Below are 26,448 nucleotides of genomic sequence, written 5' to 3'. Positions count from 1 at the left end.
CCTGTCCTAATTCTAGTACATTTTGTTTCTAGTGAAGTAAGTATTAACCAAGGGAAACAAATCAAAGCTATTTTAAAATCCGTTTTATGCGATTATAAAAATGTTGTCTATTCATAATTATTAAAAATAAAAATTATTTTAAACAATGCATTTTTACATAGTTTGTCAAGTCTTAATATTCTTTGTATTCAAATTATTGAATCCATCAATTTTTTAACTAAGTCTATCGTATGCTTTAAATCTCGTTTACACGAGATTATGTCATTAGACATTTTCCGTAGTCGCAGACAGTGGAACTCGATGCATTAGGCATCGAATCCATAGATCTTTAATTTCTAAAGATCTTGCAAATGATTTGAAGAACCCCAAAGCATATGAAAGTTAGCGTGTCACATTGAATTTTAAAAGGTAAATGACCTTTGTTAAAAATAGCGATTTGCTACGCGAAAGTCGACTCGATAGTCGGCCATGTTATTGTGAGATCCGGGATTTCCAGACCAAAATAAACGCAATTGTCAAATTTAGAAAAGCAAAGTAATGGAATTTAATTCAGTTTGAACGATAAAGCTTACTGTTTTTATCATATATGATGTCATGACACCCGGGGAAGGTGTAAAATAGAAAAGGCTCACATATTCTGTTCAAGGAGAAAGTAAGAATGATTGAAGCATGTGATGATATTTTGCTATATGTAGGAATCAAACAAAATAGTTGTGTCAAACTTATTCAAAGATGTAGTATGTTATATACTTGTATATAATTGTTGTTGAAACTTGATCTTATTTCCAGCAGCAACATTTGGTTTTGAGATTATGCTTTGCTTGATATTTGGACGGAAGGCTTCACCAAATCTTCGAACAGTTCTTCACAATTTATGTTTAAATTCTGCATTAACTTTGGTCACCTGTTGCATTGAGATCCAGATACCTTATTGTGTTACTCCCTGGCATCAGTTTTGCAGCCTTGCATGATTTGTATCAAAATTTCACTTCTCATAATTTAATACATATAGTGATGTACTCACAATTTATTTCACTGGTCTGTTTGTTTTGTTTTTGTGTCTTATTTCAATCATCATTGGGAAGCATGATGCTTATTTGCAGAAATATGCTATGATGTAAAGCTTTTCACAGGGGCATCCATATTTTACCTTTGAAAAGCATTTCAGTTTTAGCGAAATTGTTAGATGAATTATGACAGACTGTTTAGCGATTACTTGGTGAATGTGTCAGTCCAGAGAAAAAGCCAATTGCAATCCAAATCTCAGCTGAGATTTATTTCCTATGTACTGCTGATCATAGACCAAATATTTTTTTTCACAAGCACATCAGGGATCCAGATTATAGTTGAATTGAGTTGTCCCCAGTTTGGCTTCTTCAGCTAAATTTCCACATCTGTTATAGCTAACATTCATTTAAACACAATATAAGAAAATATATGATAGTAACGTTAATTAATACATGTACCATATGAAAAAAAAGCTATGTCAAAAATTTAGTTGAAGAATCTCAAAATTAACCAAAAATGTTGCATTTTATGTGTTTGAGATAAAATTTAGTTTCAATATTGCAGATTTTGGTCACACGACCATGACCATTGTAATGAAAGGGGGACAGTCAGGGGGAGATGCCCCTCAAGATGCTCCACCTCACCAAGGAACAACTCAAGTTCCCCCGTCAACCCCCCAGAACAATACCGGACCCCCAGCTAGTGGATCTGTAGTGATGACTGATGAAGTGGCTCCAGCAGATGTGTCCATTGATCTGGTGGAAATGAAAGATGACCAGGAGCCTGACTTCCCCATGGTGGAGTTGGGGAGACTGGATGAAATGATTAACCGGCCTAGATGGGTGGTTCCTGTCCTGCCTAATGGAGAACTAGAAGTTCTGTTGGAAGCTGCCATCAAGCTCTGTAAAGAAGGTAGGAGTATATGAGAGATTCATTGTCCTTCCATAAAAAATAAGAATAAATGATGCATTATGCAATGCTGCAGATTTCCATATATATATATATAAGAAAATCATTATCCTGTCATTAAGAATAGATGATTGTTCAATGTTGCACATCTTGTAAAAAAAAAAATCTTGTCATCCTGTCCTATAGAATAGATGCTAATGCAATGCAGCTATTTTCCAAGGTTGGATATTTTGTTTTAAAACATGATGTGCAGTAATTGTTAGAGATACCAATTATTTCATTGAACTGAGTCAAAATTTTAACTTTGCCTTGTTGTTTTAAACAGGACTCGATACAAAAAGTGAACCCTGTCAGAGGTTCTTCAGGGAGGGACTGACTGTATCATTTACTAAAATAATGACAGATGAAGCAGTTAGTGGTTGGAAGTATGAAATCCATGTAAGTTTTAGTTTATGACATAGATTCAGTCACATTTCAAGGTTTTTTTATGATGCCAAATAGTACAATATTTTTTCTAAAAAAGGTATACATGCAATCAAATTTTAAGTATCAATTGTTTGATTCTGGTGATTTGTAAACAACTGTACACCAACCTTTATTTGCATTCAATAACAATTTTTTTCGTAAGAGTCTTATTTCTAACCATGAATCAGTCCTTGATGAGGATAATCTTTATATACTTTGTCATGAAAATTATTTCTTAATCAAAACCAACCCATTTATTTCTTGATGATAGTGAGAAATAGTAATTCAGAATAGAAGCTAGTTCACAGTTTCTGAATTGATTTAAAATGCATGTCTATTTGATATTTTTTCAGCGATGCATTTTGAAAAATGCAGAAAAAATGATTGAGTTAGTGGTAGCCAAACTGTCCCAGGACTGGTTCCCACTGTTGGAGTTGTTAGCCATGGTTCTGAATCCACATTGCAAGTAAGTTATTGTAATCAGGGTACTGACAGTTGGATTGTCTCTACTTTATGTACTTGCATGTAAAAAAAAATTAAAGTCAGTAGATTAATAATATAATAGAGATATTTGTTAACTTTATAATTTGATACCTCTAGGTTTCATATCTATAATGGAAGTCGTACCTCAGAAAGTATACAGGCTGGTACTGAGAACTCAGAGGAGTTGTTTGCTCGTCCTCCTGATCCGAGAAATCCGAAAGTAAGAATTTCCCCTGAATGCAATGTTTTTGTTGTTCTTTGTTTTAAGGATCTATATGATTAATATCTTGCTCTTATTTTTCTAAAGTTGAACACATAACAGGTGGGGATTTTATTTAAAATGTTTGTTTTATTTATATTTTACAGGGATGGCTGGTAGACTTGGTGAATCATTTTGGGAAGTTAGGTGGATTTCAAATTCTGCAGGAAAGATTTAAAAGTGGTCAACTCTCTGTGCCAGTAGTAGCAGCCCTGATCAAGTAAGCTATGACACTGAAAACTGACCAGAAAAGTTTGATGGTGAAAAAGTGTTTTAAAATCATTGATGATTTAAAAATTGATAATGATGGTATTCAGACTGATTAATGATGTTATACATGTATATTTCAGACCTTTTGGTCAGTGTGCTGAAGTCCTCACGCCCCAGACAGTTGAACAGTACTTCTTGCCTATTGTTGTGAGTATAACAGTTGAATTAATCATTTGACACACACTCTTTACCTAAATATTGGGTTTCTGACATAGAAAATTAGAGACACTGTGTCTAGTTTCAGGATATATTCTGGAATTTATATATCCAAAGATCCATATATCTTTATGGAATATAAAATACTAACCAGATATTCTTCTTCATTAGAAAGCTTACAATAACCTAAGAATAAAACTTTGATTTTAAAAGCAATACCTTGCTCAACATTTATTGAACAGATGTCATTTGAATCGTGGAGGTTTTTCAAATTTTGAAATTTTAATGGGATTAATTTCAGGCAGGTTTTTAAAAGGGGGAAAGGGAGGGAGAGACTCTTTTCAAAATCTGGAAAAGCCCCCCCCCCCCCCACAAAAAAAAAAAAAATTAAAAAAAAAAAACAAAAAACCCAAAATTTACCAATCTTCAAAATCTTAATGAGGGGGTGCATTGTACCTAAAACTTAAATTCCAAGGTTGATTTCTTTAATTTCACATTTTTATATGCTATAAAAAAAGTAAAGAGCTAACTCTGTCATAATTTAATTTTCCATATGTAAATTTTAGAAAAAAGATAGCCGCAATAAAAAGGGGGGGGGCAGGTCCCACGCCCCCACCCCCCTAGATTTATTCTTTTTGCATTCTAGAAATGACATCATACATGTATGTTTGTTAGATAAAGAGTTTTTATTTTAATTGAATGTAGATGCTTTTCTGGCAATGGAAATTGAAATATTGAACACTTATATAGATATAGATAGAGATGGAGTATGTAGCTAATACATGTATATTTTCGTACATTTTATATTTATATTGTATTGGCTTGAGTTGTAAGTGATAAAGGGGAATAAAACTTCTTATGCATTTAAAAGTTTTGAAGGGAAGTTTCTATTTCAAGCACTTAGTTTTTGGTATTATCAGGACAAGGCTTATTTCCTCATTGGAAATTTTCAAGTACTGATATTAAGTGTATGATATGCATAGGAAGTTGCAAAAAATACTTCATTGTTACATTTATATACATGTATGTATGCCAATTTGTTCTGAAATTTTCTGATGATGTTTCCTCTTATTTTTATTTTAGGATATTGTTCCCAAATTTCTAAATGAGTTAACAGATGAGGAATTAAAAAAGGAATCCAAAAATGAAGCAAAGAATGATGCTTTGTCATCCATTATCAAAGGACTGAAGCAGCTGGTGAACAAGCTACCAAATCAGGAAGATACAATAAAAACTTTAGAGGGTTTTAGGCTCAAAATGATCCTTAGGTTTGTTAAATCATGAAATATATGTACACATTTATATTGAAAAGAGCACATGATGAATGCATGAAAATTTAACTTTCATTTTATGTATTAGATTTCTCTTTCTCTATCTATCTCTCTCTCATTGAATTCTATTGAGTGAGTTTTGAGATCTATATTTTTTTATTGATTTATCGTATTTGTCATTGTAGGTTGTTGCAAATTTCTTCTTTCAATGGAAAAATGAATGCATTGAACGAAGTGAACAAAGTCATATCCAACGTCTCATTCCAGTCCAGTCGACACTCTCAGATGGAAGAAGATGAGTGGCTCACAGCAGACAAAATGGCCGTAAGTGGGCTTTGTCTATGTGCTATGATAATAATTCAAGTGTGTAAAGAAAGAATCTTTAGCATGTCATTACTTATATGTACAATAAAACATGGTGACTGAATACAGTTAAACTTCGGTATCTCGAACATCGATATCTCAAATACCATGGATATGTCGAAGTGATTTTTAGTCCCAAACACTTAAAATTTAAGTATTTTACCCTTAATATCTCGAATACTAGTACATAGATATCTCGGAAGTTTTTAATCAGGCCCATCTAGTTCGAGATAATGAGGTTTGACTGTATGCTAATAAGGAATTGATACGAACAGCAAAGGAATTTTTAACTCTCTGTAGTTTAAAAAAAAATCTGGAACTTAATGGATATATTGAATCTCATTTATGAATAATCATAATTTTTCTTTGCACTTTGCTTTAAAGGCCGAACATTTTTACCGGGTGGTAAATCTCAGGTGAGGGCGGGGCTTAATTATTAGAGGTGTGAAAGCCTCCAGGGCTTGCAGTCAACCTGTGGTCGTGAACGCTGCTAATCACTATACACAGGAAGCAAATTAATACACAGGAAATAAGGAATTAGTCAGAATTGGTCTTAGTTTAAATATCTTATTGTTCTAATGACCATACGAAGCGATTTTATACGGAAATGGTATGTGTCGTCCGAATTTTCTCTAAGCACACGTGTGTAAAGCACAATTGAAAAAATGCAGTAAATTAATTCTGCTATAAAAGTAGAACTCAGTACACTGTGTTTAGCACTTGACATTGTTTAAAAAGTTAATTTTAACAATTATAATAGTATAAGAAAACCATACGATCAGTAAGAATGTGGAATGTAAAGACAGCCATTATACGTCGACAATTAATGGAGTTCGTTTTCCATGGAGTGACGTTTACTTGCACCAATTTCTTACCAGTAAATATAGCTTTAGTAGCATATTGTACGTTTGTTGTAAAAAGAATTTTTTTTTATGTTTTGGAGCTGTCCATGCATTTTCGTGGAATTTATTAAGTCACACACATTCAACATAATTCAAATATATATTGTGCGTATTTTCGATCACTGAATAATTATTTTTCATAATCAATTTTAATACTGGTAATGTTTAAAAGCAATTTTCAATTCCCCCCTTTAATACATTACGGAAGATATCAAAGATAACGTTGTTAATTGCTAGTAAACAGAAATCCGCTGACCTGGCAGGATCACGCTCGGACGATCACGTCAATCAAACTGGGTGCTATTGTTTCAAACTTGATTGACAAGCGGCATCATTTTGAAGTTTGTACAGGTAAAAAAGGGTGCGTTTGTAAAATGTTCGGCCTTTAAGCACTATTACTGTAGAATAGATTTTAAGAATTAGATGCATGTTACAGGAATGGATCCAAAAGAACGGTGTGCTAACAATTGTTTTACGAGACAGCCTCCACCAGCCCCAGTACGTGGAGAAGCTGGAAAAGATACTGCGATTTATGATCAAGGAAAAAGCCCTGAACTCTGACGACCTGGACAAGCTGTGGGAGGCCCAGGTATTCCCTCAGTGCATACAGTTCTGTTCGTATTCAGGAAATAGTTTTCTCATTAAGTTAGATAAGATAAATTTACTGTTTGCAATTCTTTGTAGTCGGGGAAACATGATGCCATTGTGAAGAACGTGCATGACTTATTGGCAAAACTAGCCTGGGATTTCTCACCAGAACAGCTGGATCATTTATTTGAGTGTTTCCAGGTGGGGTCATATTTTGGGTTTTTTTAAATTGAAAGTTAAATTTTTTTTTATTTCTCTGCAATCGAGCTATAGGAAATAGAGAGGAGATCAGGAGAGAAAAATTTGACAAGAGTATGACCTTGATATTACATTCATTTTATCACTTTTATAGGTAAGCTGGACTCATGCATCAAAGAAGCAAAGAGAAAAATTGTTGGAGCTCATTCGACGATTGGCTGAAGACGACAAAGAAGGTGTAATGGCACACAAGGTAACGACACACAGTTCAGATGATCTTGTCTCTAAAATTTGAAAAACTTAATACATACTCACGAAAAGTTGTGTATTTAGACACTGTGAGTTAAACTTTACATGCAATTATGTTACAGGTCCTGGGATTACTGTGGAACCTAGCACACAGTGAGGATGTTCCTACAGAGATCATGGATCAGGCATTGACGGCCCACATCAAGATCTTAGACTACAGCTGTTCACAGGTAGTCGGTTCATTTCTGAAATTCATCTTTGTAATAGAACAATTCTTCAGTTATACTCGTAAAGAATGGTATATTCAGGTGTTCCATTGCAAATACTTGTAACATTTTAATCAATACTCAACACTTCAGATCTGAATTATAAATGTTAAAGTACATTTGTTGGAAAATATGTTTTGATGATTAGAATATGAAATGGTCTTTCAAAGAAATAGCAAATTAAAATTTAGATTTATACCCTAACATAATTCACACCAATAGATATGTACTTGATAAAAAAATTTTAATCTTTAAATTTGATTGAATATTATAGGATAGAGATGCCCAAAAGATGACTTGGATTACCAAATTTGTTGAGGAATTAAAAAATGACAAATGGGTGTTGCCAGCTTTGAAGCAGATTCGGGAAATCTGTCAGCTTTTTCCTGAGGTAATTGGATGTTTTTGAGAAACAATTTTGCATGAAATTAGATTTTGATGTTAAAAAAACAACAAAAAAACAGCTGTGTATGTAAAGTCTTGATTTTAAGAACTCTTTTTCTTTCATCAGTCTCCACAAAATTTTCCCCATGCTCCACAGAGGGCCTCTCACGTTTACTATCGTAACACGGTGATAGCACAGCTCCAGAGTAACCACTCCATTGTGATGTTAGTGGCCACCAATCTGTCAAACTACATGAAAAAAGCCCGCGAACTAGCACGAGGTATGTAGGATTTCCGACTAGGTGTAAATCGGAGTAGGGATGGGGGTGTTCCAAATAGCATTTACCAAATCAGTTTCTCAATTATTAAACAAGATTTGGTGAGTTTTGTAAAAGAATTATAAAGATAGTAATTTTGTGTTTATTATTGTGATTTTAGAGCATCCAGATTTAGATTCTAGTAATATTCTACCCGATGGAAGATTTAATCATATACAACAAATACAAGAACGTCTTAGGTTTTTAAGGTATGTACAGATGAAAGTGTGGTTTATGTGTTCAGGAACTTAAATACTGTAAATTCGTAATTAAACGCAAGGAATTAATATCCGCGTAAAATCGCGAGAAGCGTCCTTTGCGGATTTTAAAATCTCGCCATTATTTTCTGAGAGTTGAGAGCTATAAGAAATAAGGAGAAAAGTTCAGCGTTCGCAATTTTATGTTTTCAAAATTTGATACAAACCAGCGGGATGGCGGAATTAAGTACTCGCTTAATATAAGGAATTTACAGTAATGATAACTGATTATTTTGTTTTGAAAATTTTAAATGTGAAGTTCAGTTTTCGTAGAACTTCCTAATGATATATACATGTACTTTTTCAAACATGTTTGTAATGTCTGATTTTGTTGTTATAGGTTTTTACTAAAAGATGGTCAGCTGTGGTTGTGTGAATCTCAAGCCAGACAGGTAAAATAATACCCAGTAATGTAAAGTCTCACGTATAGAACACATTATATTTTACTCAATGCAACAACAAAAGTAAAAGTAATTTGCTATTCAGAGGGATTTTTTTTCTTGCAGATTTGGCAGTGTTTAGCAGAGAGTGCAATTTATTCTTCAGATAGAGAGTCTTGTTTTAAATGGTTTGCTAAGGTGAGTATTTTAATCATATATCGCATGGAATACATGTGTGTAAAAATTCGGATTATTTCATAGTTAATGGTTCTATTCTTGCCTGTTTCAGCTCATGGGAGAGGAGCCAGATTTGGATCCAGAAATAACAAAAGATTTCTTTGAACAAAATATTCTACAACTTGATCCAAGTCTGCTTACTGAGAATGGAATGAAGTAAGTATAAACTTTGGAGGCTGTTTAGGCTGATTTTTTATTGCCATTTAAATATATCAAGTAAATGTTCACAGTAATTCTTACAGGCCAATTCTTTTAGAAAGTTTAAAACTTTCCCTAAAAACGCATGAAGAATATGTATTCTTTCATTCCACTGTTGGTTGGGTCAATATACATGGACAAAATCACTCATTACCTTGTAAAAATATTTATGAATTCCTTTCTTTCAATTTGCTTTGTAAACACAATTTGTAATTAATTTCTTTCATAGCTATATTGCCTAAGTGATTGAGATACATGTGTAATTGCTGATTGATGCACATCAAGGAAATAAAATCATAATTTTACAGAATCCATTATATATACTGTGCAATCTGATTTTGCAGCTTGAATTATATAAGCTGTCTTTTCATATATATAAAAAAAAAAGGAAAAATATTAAATTGCATTCATTTTTAGCTCACCGAGACGAAGTCAAGGAGAGCTTATGCCATACCCTCGGCGTCGGCGTCGGCGGTGGCGTCGGCGTCGGCGTCCGGACCTGGTTAAAGTTTTTGTTGCAGGTCCTGTATCTAAGCTATTACTTGTCCTATCTTCACCAAACTTGCATGGATGATGCATCTGGACCTACCTATGGACTTGAAAGACTTGGATGCTGAATCTGGGTCCTAAATTTCAGATGCTGGAGGAGGTTAAGGTTGTTGGACCAGGTTAAAGTTTTTGTTGCAGGTGCCCTTTGATAGCAGTATCTTAGTTACTGCTGGTCTGTACTTCACCAAACTTGCATGGATGGTGTGCCTTATGATACTGATGCACCAGACAGGCTTGAGTGCTGAATCTGAGCTATAGGTTTCGGATGCTGGAGGAGGTTAAGGTTTTTGGAGCAGGTTAAAGTTTTTGTTGCGGGTACCCATTGATAGCAATATCTAAGTTACTACTAGTCCTAACTTCACCAAACTTGTATGGATGATGCGTCTTATGATACTGATGCACCTGACAAGCTTGAATGCTGAATCTGAGCAATAGGTTTCGGATGCTGGAAGAGGTTAAGGTTTTTAGAGCTGGTTAAAGTTTTTGTTGCAGGTGCCCTCTGATGATTAATCTTAGTTACTACTGGTCCTAACTTCACCAAACTTGTATGGATGATGTGTCTTATGATACTGATGCACCTGACAAGCTTGAATGCTGAATCTGAGCAATAGGTTTCGGATGCTGGAAGAGGTTAAGGTTTTTAGAGCTGGTTAAGTTTTTGTTGCAGGTGCCCTCTGATGATTATATCTTAGTTACTACTGGTCCTAACTTCACCAAACTTGTATGGATGGTGCTTCTTATGATACTGATGCACCTGACAAGCTTGAATGCTGAATCTGAGCAATAGGTTTCGGATGCTGGAGGAGGTTAAGGTTTTAAGAGCTGGTTAGATAAAGTTTTTGAAACAGGTGCCCTCTGATGATGATATCTTAGTTATTACTTGTCCTTACTTCACCAGACTTCCATGGATGGTGTGTCTTATGATACTGATGCACTTGACAGTCTTGAATGCATAGTCTGGTTTCGGATGCTGGATAAAATTAAGTTTTTAGGAACAGGTCACATGTTTAATAGATGATAGTACTATTTCAAACTTGCATAGTTGATTTAACTGTAATATGAATGAATCGCAGAGGTGGCTTCAGATGCAGAGCTTGATCTCCATTATCAAGGATGCTAAAAAATAAATCTTAGTTATTACTGGTCCTAACTTCACCAAACTTGAATGGATGGTGTGTCTTATGATACAGATGCACCTGACAGGCATGGATGCTGAATCTGAGCCATAGGTTGCGGATGCTGGAGGAAGTTAAGGTTTTAATTGCTAGTGCCCTCTGATGATGATATCTTAGTTATTACTGGTCCAAACTTCACCAAAGTTGCATGGATGATGCGTCTTATGATACAAATGCACCTGATGGGCTTGAATGCTGAATCTGAGCCATAGGTTTCGGATGCTGGATGAGGTTTAGTTTTTTGGAACAGGTCACAAGTTTTATAGATGATAGCTTGCATAGTTGATTTAACTTTATTATAAATTAAATGCAGAGGTTGCTTCAGAAGCAGAGCCTGAACTCCATTATCAAGGATGCTAAAGAAATCTCCTACCTCACTCAAACCAGCTCGATAGATAGATGTGTTTGTTGATAAATGATATAACATGATTCCTATGATAAAGTATTGTATGATATGAAACAATATTGTTTGATATGATACAATATGATATCATATGTTATATTATAAAAAGTTATACGATACGATATGATATTGTATCAATTTTTTTGATATTTTATGATATGATTATGTATCATGATATTGTTATGTATAGTATTGTATATTATGATACAATATTGTATAATATTATATTGTATTTTTAATTTATAATTTTATCACATGATGCAATTACATAAGATATTGCAAAATATTATATTGTATCCTATGATACAATATTGTATATTCTATAATATTGTATCATACAATATTGTATAATATGATATTGGTTTCAGTAATATAGAATTATATCACATGAAATTGTATTATATGATATTGTAATATTATATAATATTGTATCATACGATATTGTATGATATGATATTGGTTTATATGATATTTTATCATATCACATGAAATTGTATTATATGATATTGTAATATATTTTATTGTGTCATATGATGCAATATGTATAATATAATAATGTATTTTATAATATTTTACCATATCACATAATATTGTATCATTTGATAAGATACAATGTTGGAATCAAATTATATTGTATTATATGATATAATATCATATAATGTATCAAATATGTTTCAGTGTCATTCAATACAATATCATTCTATATTATACAATATAATATCATGTTTCAGTGTTATGATGTATTATGTAATATGATATTGTAATATGATACTATATTGTATTATATTTTATGATATTGTATTATGTGATCAAATACAATAAGGTATAACACAATACAATGTCATATCATACGTTACAATATCAAATCTCATTATTGTTTATTACGGTATTTTATTTATTATATGATATATATTATATTAGAAATATGACATGATGCAATATTTAATTTTATATCATTGTATTGATTAACATATGAACATATGATTATCATAAAAAAATTTATCAGATGATATACGATATTTTGTCAAAACAGAATCCATGAATATCCAAGATCATAAAGTATGATTTTCATATAAAATGATAAAGGTGGTCTTATGAAGGTGATGTCTCATAAGGGTGATGCTCCGTCTCGGTGAGCTTAGTAATCTATGATTACCTATGTTTCCTTCTTCAAAAACCTTAACCTCCCTTTTACTTGGAAACTGTGAATGATAGATACATCATACTTGGTGACCTCTAGGGTCAAATTAAAGTAAATTATTTTCTCAAATTCATCCTTCAGCTTAATTTGGTCATTTTCATTAGATTGTATTTCTTCCTATGTGGCATAGTTTTGAAGAAAAGCATTTTGTATTTCAGTTGCTTTGAGAGATTCTTTAAACATGTTAATCAAAAAGAGAACAAAATCATTGCTAAGAGGCGAGGAGGCCACCTAATGGATGACCTTGAACTCATTGGAATGGATTACTTGTGGAGGGTAAGGTCATTTAAAAATTATGACAATATTTTAGCAGTGATTTACCTGAGGAGTAGACACTGTGTATTTCCTGTACAATTTTCAAAGCATTAAGTTTGATCAATGGCTTAAAAGATAAATGATTGTGTATTTTTGTAAGTTACTTTACTATTTTTCTCAACAAGTGCATAATACATGTAACTATTAGTTGCAGAGATCATCTGTTATGATATCTTTATTTTTCAATGTTACAGGTTGTGTTATTAAGTCCAGATGAAGTAGCAAACAAAGCAATTATTTTACTGAAAGACATTTACACAAACCTTGGACCTCGCTTACAACAAAATCAGGTGGAGATTCACGACGATTTCATCCAGTCGTGTGTGGACCGGCTGAGGGCACTGTATGACACAGTGTGTGTGCTGGAGAAGGACAAGGACAGCACAAATCGTGTGATGCAGGAGACGACCAGGATGGTGCGCGTGCTGACCGTGCTCAGAGAGTATGTGGCCGAGTGTGATGAGGCCTACACGGAGGAGCGATCTATTCTCCCACTCAGCAGGTATTGTGATATTATTTTTTTTAAGGGGGGGGGGGGGGTGAACCCAATAAAGGAGGGGGACCATTGAATGTAGGGTTCTCTGAATCTAATGAAAAATAAGTGATGATTCAAATTTTTCTTGCATGCATTTGTAATTAATGATTTCTTTTTCATTTGTAGAGCATGTCGAGGGAAATTAGTAACCTTAATAGTTAGATTTCCTAGTCAAGGCCGACAGATGGATGATATAGACATCTGGTCTCATACTAATGATACTATAGGACAAGTGCGAAGACAAGTTCTGTGTAAGATTAAAGCTAGTAGTAATATAAAAGTGGACTTGTATGCTAATGGAGAACTACTTGATCCTGTGGAGGACAAAAGACTCATATCTCAAATACCATTACGGGAAAAATCGGTAAGTTAAAATACCTACTACAGAGTTTCACATCTGTAAATCTTGTGTAAAGGCATTTTTTTTTTAAGAATTATAAAAGAAAAAAGATTCATTTAGATTAAATTGCAAATCTGTATATTTAAATATTATAAAGTATAAATTCTTATGCAGACAAATATGAAATTCCTACTAAGTATTTCATAAGTGTGGTCTTTTAATGGTGTATAATTAAAAAATATACATGTGCATACATGTGTTATTTTGAAATCTTAATTATTTACATTGCTTTTTTCCCTAGGAATATACATGAAATTGATGTGTGTTTTTTGCTTTATGTTTCAGTTAATAACGGCCAAGTTGATACAGGTAGGGAGTAATATGCCTTCTAGTCCAGACAGCAGTTCAGATAGCTCAGCAGGATCACCTCACCACACATTTGATGGTCCTAACATAGAGGCTGAAAGCTGTTTACCTGGGGTGGTAAGGCGATACATCATTCCTTGCAGAACAAAATAAAGAGACATCATTTTATGATTCATGATTTTCAACAATTGATGAAAAGTTTCAAATAAATGTTTGTGGATGGTCCTTCTTCAAAGCAATGTCATTGTTTTTGTTTGTTATGTTTCATAATAAACCAACCAATACTTGTGACGTTTCAGATAATATCCAACAACAACCGGTATACTCAGTTCTTGTTCCAACTGTCAGACTTGGGCTGTCAGCTACAGGTGGCTCGACTCCGGGACACGGCCAGGGCGGTCCTCAAACTCATGCCAGCAGGTAGGCCACACCCTCTCATCACTAACAAGGAATTTCATTTAATCTTTCTATTTGGGGGGAATTTTGACCCTTTTTGAACTCCAGAGTTTGGCCATATTTAGATATACTACTGAAACAGTTTTCAGTGCAACTCCTCTCTAACTGTTGAACAAAAGTTCATGAATCTTTGTAGTAATTAAGACATAAATGTAACATAATTGCAAGAAAATTTAAGTTTATATGATTTCTGGAAGTTGTTCCCCTTTTATTTAGTAATTTTTTGCATTTTATGCATACTTTGCAATCATTATGAATTGCATTTTTAAGTAAAGTGGAAGCATGGGGTATTTGAGCTTGCTCACTCTTTCTTTAATCAGAAGTACTGTGAAATATGTTAACATAGACTGATGAATATTTTATTTTTGTAGATGTCCATACAATAGATCAATTAAAGACAATATGTGCTGAGCATAGCAGAGGAGACACTACATACTCCAATGACTTAGAGGCAATGTTTTTTACCCCTTCTGCAACACAAGCTCTGTATAATATAGAGGTAAGTGTATGCAATTTATTTCCTGATTGGCATTTGTACATTCTACAGATTTTGATGAACAGAAATATGCAAATGTGAAATAAATTTTTTTCCTAGGTTGCATATAGTCTACTCATGCCAGCAGTAGAAACAACGTCAGATGAAGCGTTTGAATTCCAGTTTAACTTTGTTAAGAGTGGAGGTGTTCCGATAGCCATGAACATGTTGACCAAGAACAACTTTCTCCCCTCAGCGGATTTACCAACTAGAAGGTGAGCCTGCAATGATTGAGAATTCCATAATAAAGCATGATCCATATGTTTACAGAGTGAAGTATGCTTGAACATGTACCTGATGAGCAATCAAATGCTAAGGATAATCAAAGTACTGAAGAACTGACGGGAGTTGATTTTGTCGATGTTTATTTATTTTAAAATCAATGATATGTTATTTTACATGACAAGTACATGTAGTTTCTAATTTGAATTACGCACATTTTTATAATATGAATTTTTGGACTTTTTCGACAAGAATGTCGAGAAACCTCCATATTAATCATGTTTAATAATATTTAAAGATAAAATTAATTCAATCAAACTATGTATCAGTAATAGAAATATTTCTCGAAAATTGTATGGATCCAAACAATATTGAACTCTAGTCTCGTTCAAGCTCGGTTGACACCATAAATCTCCAACAAGGATTTACGGAGACAGCCGAGCGTCAGGTTGAACGAGACTATAATGAACTCTGGCTTAGGAATACCTACGCCTACAAAAAATATTTAAATTGTTCGTACTATTTAAAATCTGACTATTTTCAAGGTATATATAAATAAGTTTCCTTGAAAAACAGTGCTTTAGCATACATTACATCGAATATATCAATTATTTTCAAGAACTAAGTCTTGTCAGCAGCAATGATTTGTGCTGAGGTCCAAACACTGTTTCACTTTCGGTTTGTCTGAGTAACTGCATAGGAGAGTTGATTAAAATCAACTCCCAAAAAGCAGTTTTGCATTGTAGAAAAAACTTATTTGAAATTTTAAAAAAATGATATTTATTGAAATTTATGGTGTCTTTTCAAAATTTTAAACACAACACAATCTGAACAACAAGGAAATTAAGTTTACAATCTTTGAAAATGGAGTAGATATTTTTTGACTGTTTTTAACTTTGAGTTTACAGTCTTTGAAGGTGATATTGATTTTGTTCTGACTGATAGGGCTGCCTACATTACTGTGATGAAGATCTGTAAGCTGATGTTGACCACAGTCAGTCATGCCAAGTTCCAAGTGGTGGTGGAAGCTTGCAGTGCAGATCCTCAGTCTCCAAATATCACTCAGGCGGAACACAGTCACGCCTTGATCCTACAGCAGGCCCTGCAGTTCATCCCCAACCCTGGGGCAGAGGTCATGACACGAACCGTGGGACTGAGGCTTGGACAACAGTTACTGGACCAGGTATTTTAACGGGAACCATTCTTATTTAAAACATACCAACATTAATATGGCATTGTCTCTCAATGTATAAAGGTCAAAGGAGTTATTTCAAGTCACAGAGTTTGCTTCTTACATGTATTTCTCAATTTAATCATGAATATATTCATTTTATAGTAGGTTTATTTGTCATTTTTACAATTTATTTTGTAATACATTGTAGTAAAAAATAATTTCTTTTTATTACATGTTTATGATTTTATGTGGGGGAGAAAAATTCTATATTGCTTACTAAAACTTTCTTGAATTCTTCATGCTATGTATTTTAAAGTAAATTCTGCATGTTTTTGATCATTGCAGGCGGCCAAGTTTGTGCCCGACATGTCTGTGATAAAGGCGATACAGAGAATAGCCTGGGCATCAAGCAGCAGCTCTCTCCATCTAGTGCATGCCACAAATGAGGAAATCCACAAAGCTCTCGAGAAGGTCAGTTACCTATTGATGGAATAAACTCGTAGTTAACAAAAGCATTAAGACAATTCAAAATGTGTATAACTCATGCATGAACAGGTATCATGTCATACTTACTGAAGATGAAGTATTGATCAAATGCTTTTAAATTTTGTTTGTGTATGCTACTACATGCCTGTGACTGATTGGTGCAATGTGTTATGGTTGTTGCAGAGGCAGGACCATGTGGAGATGGAGGATCTAACAGTGGCCAGGGAATCCCTGGAGGTCCTGACTGTCTGTCTGATGCTGTGTCCCCCCGCCCTAGACGCCCTCAACAAAGACAAGTCCTGGCAGACATTCATCAAAGACCTGCTACTGCACTGTAAAAACAGGTCTGTTACCAGACTACATGTTCAGTGTCTATGACAACCAATTTGGCATTTATTGATTTTATTTTAAATTGAATATTAACAAATTATAGAATACTATACACGTTTCTTTATAACACTATGTTTAGTATTACAGAAGTAATGAAAGGAAAGTAATGAAAATATGTACCAAAGTTTGGTTATCGTTGGGCATAGTGATTAAAATGACTGTGTTTACATTGATACAGGCCAGTAAGAGTAGCAGCGTCGGAACAGTTCTATCTGATGGCCACTCGGTGTTGTGGGGGAACACGTCCAATGGTCTTCTTTATTACTCTGCTCTTCTGTGAACTCAGTGTAAGATATTTACATTCTTATTAATTTTGTAAAGTTGAAAGCTAGCCAATACATATTTAAAGAGAATTTCACAGTAGATCCTACAGTATTTACATTCAATGCCACATTCTTGAAATATACGGGTCTGTTAGAAAGATTTTTCCTCTTATAATTGTTGAGTGACTGAATTCTATTGAATGTTTCAGGAAGCTGTGAAGGAGAATGCTAAGCAAGCACATGAATACTTTAATTTACTATGGAAGTAAGTACAATCACTTTATTCCCAGGGTGCTCTTAGATATACTGTGTACAGTATTCAAAAGATCAATTATAGATTCAAAATTTATTAAACTTGCATTTTATTCCGCAGATTACTGAATTATGCGTCAGCAGCTGAAGTGAAGCTACCAAATGCGGAGAAGCAATTGAATAATGAAATACAGTGGATAAAGAAAACCAAGGTACTGGGGACAACACTAGAGATTCATTTTTTATTCCTTCCATCTTCAATCCTTCAATCCTTCCTCACTCTAACATGATAAAATATTTATGTAATCCAAAACATTGTATTTAAGGATTTGGTGATCAACTCTGGGGAAGTCATTGTTGAGGATGCTCTGTTAGAGGGACATTTAGGAATCACCCGGGAACTGTTAGCATTCCAGTCACCTGAAAAGAAGTACAACATTGGTTCAGAGAAAGGAGGGTCAAACCTCATTAGGGTATGAAACAAATTAAGTTCACTTGGCTTCTATATCAGTATCTGGTTCAAATTCCATATATTTTAATCAAGATATGCAGTCTTTGAGATGCAGCAAATTTTCTATGGAATTCTAAACTTATTTAAATCATTGTGTGATGTATTTAGAAATGCAATTACAAATGTGCAACGATCAATGTAACTATGTGCAGTTAATGTGTGAAAGTTCATTGAAATTGAATGGATCATTGAATGAAAGTACATGAACATTTTTATGTTAACAGGAACTGGTTGAAGATTTTCTCTTCCCTGCCTCGAAAATTGTCCTACAGAGCAGAAAGACTGGTGGAGATTTCCCATTGGTTACTGCAGTGCCAGTATGTGCCACGCCCCCAACTGTGATAGCAGCCTTTGATCTTCTGGTGGCCCTGTGTACAAATTGTGTGCCAAACTTAAAATGTCTAGCACACATGCTTTTAGAAATGTTTTATCATGGTAAGTAGATACATGTATTAGATCTTGTTATATGAATATTTATGTGTAACAGTAAATCCAGCTTTCCAAAAAATTGATTGAAATTGCAGAGACCTCTTTGAATGAAACTTTTTGGACAAAATGTGTTCCGGTTGGTATTAAACATTTACCCTGAATTATTTTTACAGGTGAGCCACCATTGACAGAATGGGAATATCTGCCCCCTGTAGGTCCAAGACCTCTGAAAGGTTTTGTGGGCCTAAAGAATGCAGGTGCAACTTGTTATATGAACTCAGTTTTACAACAGGTATGTATCAAATTCTGCTAAGGACAAGAATCAGCAAGGTGAGATTTAATCTGCCTTAAAACAATGATTTCATTGCAAGAGGTTTATTATAATTCCTTCATTTTATAGCTTTTCATGATTGAGGAAATTCGAAGTGGAATTTTGTCAGTAGAGGGGGTGGCTGAAGATGTGATTGACGAGGAGTACGGAGAGGAAAAAACCGAGAACGAGGTAATCATCTAAGCACTGTACATAATGGCAGGGTAGGATATATTTCAGTTATATAGTATGCTTCTAAAAATCATGATGGAAACTGTTGACTGCTGCATGTACACAAGTTATGACAATAGATGGTATGAGCAAACCTTAATTTTGTATTTAGTTTAAAGAGAGAAATATCTTTTTACATATCTTATCTATAGCAGAGAAATTATCATTCAAAGTTATTTATGAGATAAGCATAAAAATATACAAATACATGTAAATATATGTTCCCTGTCTGTTTCAGGCCAATGCTGACATGGGTGAAGAGGAGAGGAAGGATGAGGAGAAACCAGTGGTCATCAACCGAGATGAGGAGCGGAAGGAATACAATTTGGGGGTCCTCAAGAGAATCCAGCTCATCTTCGGCCATTTAGCTGCCAGTAAACTACAGTACTATGTGCCAAAGGGGTTCTGGAAACATTTCAAGTAAGGATTTGTTTGATCCAACCTTGAGATGATGATTATTGTTGTAAAAGAAAAATTAGGAGTTTTGTTTATTCTTTTGAATGATGCCTTGAACATTGTACTTAATCTAAAAACTTTATTCAAGAGCTATGTATGCATGTATTTGTGCTTTACAAGTCTGGTTTGACAATATTTGTCATTTTTCTCCACAGGTTATGGGGTGAGCCTGTCAATCTACGGGAGCAGCATGATGCATTAGAGTTCTTCAACAGCTTGGTAGATAGTTTAGATGAAGCCTTGAAAGCCCTGGGACAACCACCTGTTTTGTCCAAAGTCATGGGAGGGTCTTTTGCTGATCAGAAAATCTGTAAAGATTGTCCTCACAGGTCAGTAATACTCCCAGGAATGATTTGAGAAATGTGGATTACCTGAAATTTGATTGATATATCCTTGCTGGTGTAAGTTAAGTGCTTGATGGTGACTTTCTGATCATTGACAGATACCAAAGAGAGGAGCCGTTCACAACACTCAATGTAGACATCCGCAATCACCAGAACCTCCTGGAGTCTCTGGAGCAGTACGTGAAGGGAGACTTGTTGGAGGCTGCCAATGCTTACCATTGTGAAAAGTGCAACAAGAAGGTACCTGTACACTGTATATCTGTAGAGTTTAATTTCTGTAGAAGGCTATTTAGGGAAAAAGAGGCGAATGTTCCCATATCTTCAATACACAAGATCTCACATACATATTGTTACATGTATTGTACATTACATTTTTGCATGGGTGTTTCATTGACAATAATGATACAGTTAGTATCACAAAGCATAACATGCATATTAAATTAAGAGAATTGTTATATTGATGCAGTGTAATTTAAAGCAAAACTCCTTAAAGAAAACATGAAATAAACAAAGACCGATTGTTGTTCCAGGTGGACACAGTGAAACGATTAGTCATCAAGAAACTACCCAAAGTTTTAGCAATTCAGCTCAAGAGATTTGATTATGACTGGGAAAGAGAAAGTGCAATAAAGTTCAATGACTATTTTGAATTTCCAAGAGAATTTGACATGGAACCTTACACTGTACAAGGACTTGCAAAAATTGAAGGTACGTAATGTTTAGAAAAAATAATCCAAAAGGACTATATATGATAAGGGCCTAAAATGGCCCCCTAAAATGAACATTATCATTTTACTATCATTCTTTGTTTTCTTAGTACAGATATGTATGTGATGTGTTTACATAATATTCATTTTGGTTCAAGTGCCCACAATTTAGAAATATGACATTGTAAAGACAACCTTTTCCCGCCATTTTTTGTATTTTTAGCGTATAACAGCTTGTTTTCAAGCAGTTTTTCCTTCCGAAAACATAGAGCGCATTCTTGAACAAATAAAATATTTTAACCAAAGATGTATCTAGCCAAGACTAATAAGTGACCAAAAAGTTTTCCTTGTTCAAGCATGCGCTCTATATTTCCCATTCGTAAATAGATAAGAAAAATGTCAAATTTTGGCTGATTTTGATTGAATTATAGAAATGGCGTCACTTCTGACGTCATATACTGCCAATGAGTGCAAATAAATCAAATAAATAGATGAAAAATATATTTTACATCAACTCTTCTAAAAAATTAGTTAACATTTTATTGTACCCGAAACACTTAAAAAATGGCGAATTATGGGGGCCAAATTTAACTCTTATCATATATAGTTCTTTGACCTACACTACAGCTAAAAATTATAAATTTGGAAAATGTACAGGAAGATGTATGTAATTAACAAGTGGTTTACATATATAATTGTGTTAATTGTGTTTATATATGTAATGTAGGCGAGATCATTGATGATGACATAGAGAACAAAGAACAGAGCACCAAGTACAAGCTGTTTGGGGTGGTGGTACACAGTGGCCAGGCCAGTGGGGGCCACTACTACTCCTATATCCTCCACAGGTAAGGCCAAAATGGGTCAAATACAGGTCTACATATTATAGCATACAACTTTTGATGAATAATACATGGACTGCATACTTTTGTGGAGTATGTCATGGCTAGACTGCATACTTATGTAAAACATGACATACATGTAGATACTGTCTTCAAATTTAAATTTTACCTGGACCTCTTTTAGCTAGCTATTTTGGGATGATAACTTTACTGGTTTATTTTGCTCTGTAGGGGTGAGGATAATCAGCCCAAATGGTACAAATTTGATGATGGTGATGTGTCCGAGTGTAAGATGGAGGACGATGAGGTAAGACCAGTACACTTTCCAACAGCAGCCTTCAGTGATTGATATTGTAAATGATTGAAATTAAAAATATGGGAGTTCAATTTTCTGCATCATGATCTTTTTCTGTTTCAAAAGGAAATGAAGAATCAGTGTTTTGGAGGTGAATACTTGGGCGAGGTGTTTGATCACATGCTTAAAAGGTAATCAGTGATTGTTGTCTCTCTAGTTAGCGCTGAATCAATGCATAGACAAGAAAATATAAAGTCATTAAAGATCAATGGCGTTTTGCATTAGTACATGTATTGTGAATGCTGCTGTACATATATTGGTGATAGTTATTATACATTTGGATAGAATGGCCTACAGGAGACAGAAAAGATGGTGGAATGCATACATTCTGTTCTATGAACGACAGGACGAAAAAGATGAGAAAGATATCTACAAAACCCTTCAGGACTTAACAATAGGTTGGTTTTCAAATTTATAGTAGATTAGATTATCATAGTCAATAAAGAAATCAGAACTATGTATAAAATACAACACTGTTCAGATACAATGATTTTGAGGTCTCCCAAGTACAGTAATGCATTTCTTTAACATGTGGTATAGTGTTGATGATGTTCTGTTTTTGTTTAACTAGATGAACAGTTTTTACATGCTCTCTGAGGTCATTTTGTTAACAGAATTGACATAGTTTAAAAAATTGTACAGACAAACTTTTGCAGTATTGAGTGTTTGTAAATGATTGCCTTTTGTTGTTTCAGTGAATAAGCCATCCCAAATTAAGATGCCAAACTGTATAGAAAAATGTGTACGAAAGCAAAATATTATGTTCATGCATGAGAGGAGTCAATTCTGCCCAGAGTACTTTCAGTTTATGAAAAAATTACTCAACTGTAACCCAGTGTTTACTCACGGACCCCAAGAGAAAGTTGTAAGTCTTGAATTTTAAAGTTCACATTAGTGGATTGTTAAAAAAATACAATTATATAACAGAAATTCTTTTTTTTTAAATGATTTTTTACGTATTTCAGACACAAGACATGGAGAACCTTGCAATGATCAGCACTGAACTAGCCTCCAAGTTTCTGTTTAGTGTAGGATTCCACACCAAGAAAGCACTGAGGTAAGTGGAATAACTCCCACTGAACATGTTGATAGTAATATAAATTTACCCCTTTGTGATACATGATCTACTAGTCCATTCTCTGCTGGATATTTTAGGAACTTTGCATAAGTTTGGAAATAATATGCAGTAGAATTATGTAAACCATAGTAGTGAGATCAAGTCTGGGATTTATTGAATTGAGAAACCTTCTCTTAGCAAACTTTAAAAGTATGAAACTTCTTCCTTGTAGGGGTGCAGCCAATGACTGGTACGAGGCGCTGAACTGTCACTTAAGGTCCAGCAAGAAAGTCAGGAACTGGTTTGCTCACAATGTGTTCTTCTCGCACACAAACAGATTTGCCGAGTATTTACTGGAGTGTCCATCTTCTGAGGTATGCGAGTCAACATATTAGTTGATATATACTCGATAATAATTTTAAGGAAAAGAATGGGTTCAATAATAGTTTAATTTTGCCTTTCTTGTTTAAATTTTTGAAACTTGGAAGAACTATATACTGGTACATGTATGAGTCAAATTAGGCCCCTATAATTTGCCATTTTTTTTAAAAGTGTTTCAGGTACATTAGATTGTCATGTTATTTTTTAGAAGAGTTTATAAAACATATTTTTTACCTATTACCTGTATTTGATTTATTTGCACTTACTGGCAGTATATAACATCAGAAGTGATGCTGTTTTTATTATTCAAACAAAATCAGTCAAAATTTTCTTTTTTTCAAATGAGAAATTTTGAGTGTCTTTTTGAACAAGGACAATTTTTTAGTCACTTATTAGTCTTGGATATATACATCTCTGACGAAGATATTTGTTTGTTCAAGTATGCACTCAATGTTTTCTGAATGAAGAACTACTTAAAAACAAGCTGTTTATGTTAAAAATGTGAAAATGGCAGGTGAAGGCTAACTTTGTGATTCATATTTCTAAATTGTGGGCACTTAAATCAAAATGAAAATTATGCAAAAACTTCACATGTATATCTTGTTCAAAGAAAAAGGAAGATAGGTAAAATGATGATGTTTGTTTTAGGGGGCCATTTTGGGCTCAGATCATAAGTAGTCCTTATCAAATAATTGAAGAAGTATATTTTTATTTTATGCATGTTTAAGAAAATATGTTTTCTTGGAGTATGCTTTTGTTTTATATTAATTTAAAGTCATTTACTTCTGATGCCAATCTTTGAAAATAAAAAGATGCTACTTTCTAATATCATGTGTTGTTGATTTCCAGGTGCGGAATGCCTTTTCTAAGATCATAGTGTGTCTGGCTCACTTTGCACTGAAGGATGGTCCGTGTCCCCCACCACTGGTTCAGGGTCTGTATGGTACGTATTACATGACATATGTACAGTTAAGATGTCAGAGGAGATGATATCAAAGTACTGTAAACTCCTAATTCAATGCAAGGGATTGATATCCACATAAGATTGTGGGAGCAACCTTTGGATGCAAATTTTTCATTTTTTCTTTGCTTTTTTTCTGACAGTTGTGAGCTAAATGAAATTACATTACAACAAAAGTTTTTTCCTTTGCAAGTTTATATTCTTGCAGTTTAATACAGCAGAATTAAGTACTCATATAAAATAAGGGACTTCAGTGCACATATCCCTCTTGCAGGTCCGGGACAGCAGGCGGACCCGAGCGCCACCCTGAGTGACCACCTCCTGCTGGCAGTTCTACAGTTACTGAGGAAGGAAGTGTCAGACCACGGGCGCCACCTACAGCAGTACTTCCACCTCTTCCTGATGTACTCTAACCTAGGCGAACAAGAGGTCAGTGTGTTTTCCTTTGTCCCAGTTGTAATACATCAGGCCCAGGGGCTTTAAAACTTAGAAAAGCTCTGTTTTGATCTACATGTACGTGTACATTTACATGTAAGTCTCACTTATACAAAAGGAATATGTAGGTTGTTGAAAAGTGAGACTGATCAAAAGCGAGTTCATCTAAGTTTTATAGCCCTAGGGTCTTGATACAGTAGTGTAAGACTATGCCATGTTGCATTTTAACATTGATTTTGTTTTTTTCCTCCACAGAAAATGCAGTTGTTAAAACTGAATGTTCCCTCCCTGTTCATGCTGGTGGCCCTGGATGAGGGACCGGGGCCTCCAATCAAGTATCAGTACGCTGAGCTGAACCGTCTCTACTCTGTTGTCTCTGTTCTGGTGCGATGCTGTGATGTTTCCTCCCGATGTCTTTCATCTAATGTAAGTCTATTTGCTGTATTCCAACTAAGGCTGACTATTATAAACATGAAGAAGACTTATTTTCATTCTGTGATACTTGGAAGGATGCAATTTCTCTCAATCACCAACTTATAATATTGAAAGGAAGATTGTACTCCTTAGAGGTGAACATTTCTGTAACCCACAATAAGCATAAAAGTTTTTCATTGGTCTGTAGCAAGGGGACCCTCCCAAACCTAACCCTTATGGTGATACCTCCATCAGTCAGCCCCTGATGCCCCTCCAAGCACAGGTGGGAGACCTGTTATATGGCAAGACAGGGTATGTCAAGAAACTGATAGAGGACTGTAACAACTCCGAGGACACCTGTAAACTACTAAGGGTACGTTATTTCTTCAAGAAAGGATTCTATAATATCATGCTTATTTGCTATAATTTTGATTGCACTAAGACATCTTGAATCATATATTTAAGTTTTGGAAGTTTAAGAGCGTTTAGGTGCATGTATCTTATTTTGACTTGTTTTGTGTTACAGTTCTGTAGTTGGGAGAATCCCCATTTCTCCTCAACAGTCCTCAGTGAGCTGTTGTGGCAGGTCAGTAAATCTGGTGTAATTCTGAAAATAGTCTTTTGTGAAGTATATAAAAGTCGACATCGCATGTGACTGATTATAACTTTGTTTCAGGTGGCTTATTCATACACGTACGAGTTACGGCCATACTTAGACCTCTTACTACAAATGTTGCTGTTGGAGGACTCGTGGCAGAATCACAGAATTCATAATGCTCTTAAAGGTATGTTGACAACTGAGGGAGTAGTAAAGTGTCAGATTCCAACTCTGACTACTTACATTGAGCCATGAACATTGAATTGGATTTGTACATGTATGTGCATTGTTAATTGATTTTACTAAACACAGTAAATCCTGACTGTGTGTTAATTTTAGGGATACCAGATGACAGGGATGGCTTGTTTGACACCATACAGAGATCTAAGAACCACTACCAGAAGAGAGCCTACCAGTGCATCAAAATGATGGTCTCCTTATTCACACTGTGAGTTCAAAAACTGTACATTTTTGTAATTCATGCCATTGTAAACAACTAAAGTGATACATGATATAAAACTCTTACGTTTTAAAGAAAAATAGGTACATGTATATCAGGCAGAGGTAATATACAGTCAATTCAACTGACTTAAAA

General features: G+C 34.5%; 1 protein-coding gene across 4 annotated transcripts in view; it reads left to right on the top strand.

The window, feature by feature from the left end:
- The first annotated feature begins 248 nt into the window (after window positions 1-248).
- Window positions 249-26,448, top strand: part of LOC105330484 (ubiquitin carboxyl-terminal hydrolase 9X) — a 29,351-nt gene continuing 3,151 nt past the window's right edge. The window contains exons 1-54 of one of the 4 annotated variants that reach the window (XM_066068053.1): window positions 249-408; window positions 1,573-1,920; window positions 2,243-2,355; window positions 2,736-2,848; window positions 2,983-3,085; window positions 3,232-3,344; window positions 3,475-3,541; window positions 4,634-4,818; window positions 5,007-5,145; window positions 6,523-6,675; window positions 6,771-6,875; window positions 7,027-7,125; window positions 7,244-7,351; window positions 7,662-7,778; window positions 7,899-8,052; window positions 8,210-8,297; window positions 8,686-8,737; window positions 8,852-8,923; window positions 9,015-9,118; window positions 12,647-12,764; window positions 12,998-13,305; window positions 13,465-13,702; window positions 14,024-14,161; window positions 14,344-14,464; window positions 14,872-14,999; window positions 15,096-15,250; window positions 16,203-16,440; window positions 16,777-16,902; window positions 17,101-17,261; window positions 17,486-17,594; window positions 17,780-17,835; window positions 17,944-18,034; window positions 18,149-18,295; window positions 18,558-18,768; window positions 18,936-19,054; window positions 19,163-19,264; window positions 19,542-19,723; window positions 19,915-20,088; window positions 20,202-20,343; window positions 20,634-20,811; window positions 21,538-21,658; window positions 21,884-21,959; window positions 22,074-22,138; window positions 22,305-22,405; window positions 22,703-22,872; window positions 22,973-23,064; window positions 23,297-23,438; window positions 24,295-24,388; window positions 24,681-24,835; window positions 25,097-25,267; window positions 25,464-25,628; window positions 25,782-25,841; window positions 25,932-26,040; window positions 26,166-26,301. In XM_066068053.1, the coding sequence (XP_065924125.1) occupies window positions 1,590-1,920; window positions 2,243-2,355; window positions 2,736-2,848; window positions 2,983-3,085; window positions 3,232-3,344; window positions 3,475-3,541; window positions 4,634-4,818; window positions 5,007-5,145; window positions 6,523-6,675; window positions 6,771-6,875; window positions 7,027-7,125; window positions 7,244-7,351; window positions 7,662-7,778; window positions 7,899-8,052; window positions 8,210-8,297; window positions 8,686-8,737; window positions 8,852-8,923; window positions 9,015-9,118; window positions 12,647-12,764; window positions 12,998-13,305; window positions 13,465-13,702; window positions 14,024-14,161; window positions 14,344-14,464; window positions 14,872-14,999; window positions 15,096-15,250; window positions 16,203-16,440; window positions 16,777-16,902; window positions 17,101-17,261; window positions 17,486-17,594; window positions 17,780-17,835; window positions 17,944-18,034; window positions 18,149-18,295; window positions 18,558-18,768; window positions 18,936-19,054; window positions 19,163-19,264; window positions 19,542-19,723; window positions 19,915-20,088; window positions 20,202-20,343; window positions 20,634-20,811; window positions 21,538-21,658; window positions 21,884-21,959; window positions 22,074-22,138; window positions 22,305-22,405; window positions 22,703-22,872; window positions 22,973-23,064; window positions 23,297-23,438; window positions 24,295-24,388; window positions 24,681-24,835; window positions 25,097-25,267; window positions 25,464-25,628; window positions 25,782-25,841; window positions 25,932-26,040; window positions 26,166-26,301 (7,115 nt within the window). In that variant the 5' untranslated portion in view covers window positions 249-408; window positions 1,573-1,589. Of the gene's footprint in view, window positions 409-471; window positions 653-1,572; window positions 1,921-2,242; window positions 2,356-2,735; window positions 2,849-2,982; window positions 3,086-3,231; window positions 3,345-3,474; window positions 3,542-4,633; window positions 4,819-5,006; window positions 5,146-6,522; window positions 6,676-6,770; window positions 6,876-7,026; window positions 7,126-7,243; window positions 7,352-7,661; window positions 7,779-7,898; window positions 8,053-8,209; window positions 8,298-8,685; window positions 8,738-8,851; window positions 8,924-9,014; window positions 9,119-12,646; window positions 12,765-12,997; window positions 13,306-13,464; window positions 13,703-14,023; window positions 14,162-14,343; window positions 14,465-14,871; window positions 15,000-15,095; window positions 15,251-16,202; window positions 16,441-16,776; window positions 16,903-17,100; window positions 17,262-17,485; window positions 17,595-17,779; window positions 17,836-17,943; window positions 18,035-18,148; window positions 18,296-18,557; window positions 18,769-18,935; window positions 19,055-19,162; window positions 19,265-19,541; window positions 19,724-19,914; window positions 20,089-20,201; window positions 20,344-20,633; window positions 20,812-21,537; window positions 21,659-21,883; window positions 21,960-22,073; window positions 22,139-22,292; window positions 22,406-22,702; window positions 22,873-22,972; window positions 23,065-23,296; window positions 23,439-24,294; window positions 24,389-24,680; window positions 24,836-25,096; window positions 25,268-25,463; window positions 25,629-25,781; window positions 25,842-25,931; window positions 26,041-26,165; window positions 26,302-26,448 lie in introns of those variants that run through there. The other 3 variants (XM_034471504.2, XM_034471500.2, XM_066068052.1) reach the window with 3 other exon arrangements.

Source organism: Magallana gigas, chromosome 8 (genome assembly GCF_963853765.1).
Source record: "Magallana gigas chromosome 8, xbMagGiga1.1, whole genome shotgun sequence".
NCBI classification, from domain to species: Eukaryota; Metazoa; Mollusca; class Bivalvia; order Ostreida; family Ostreidae; genus Magallana; species Magallana gigas.
The sequence above is the reverse complement of the archived record's forward strand: the minus strand, read 5'-3'. Positions and strand labels throughout refer to the sequence as shown.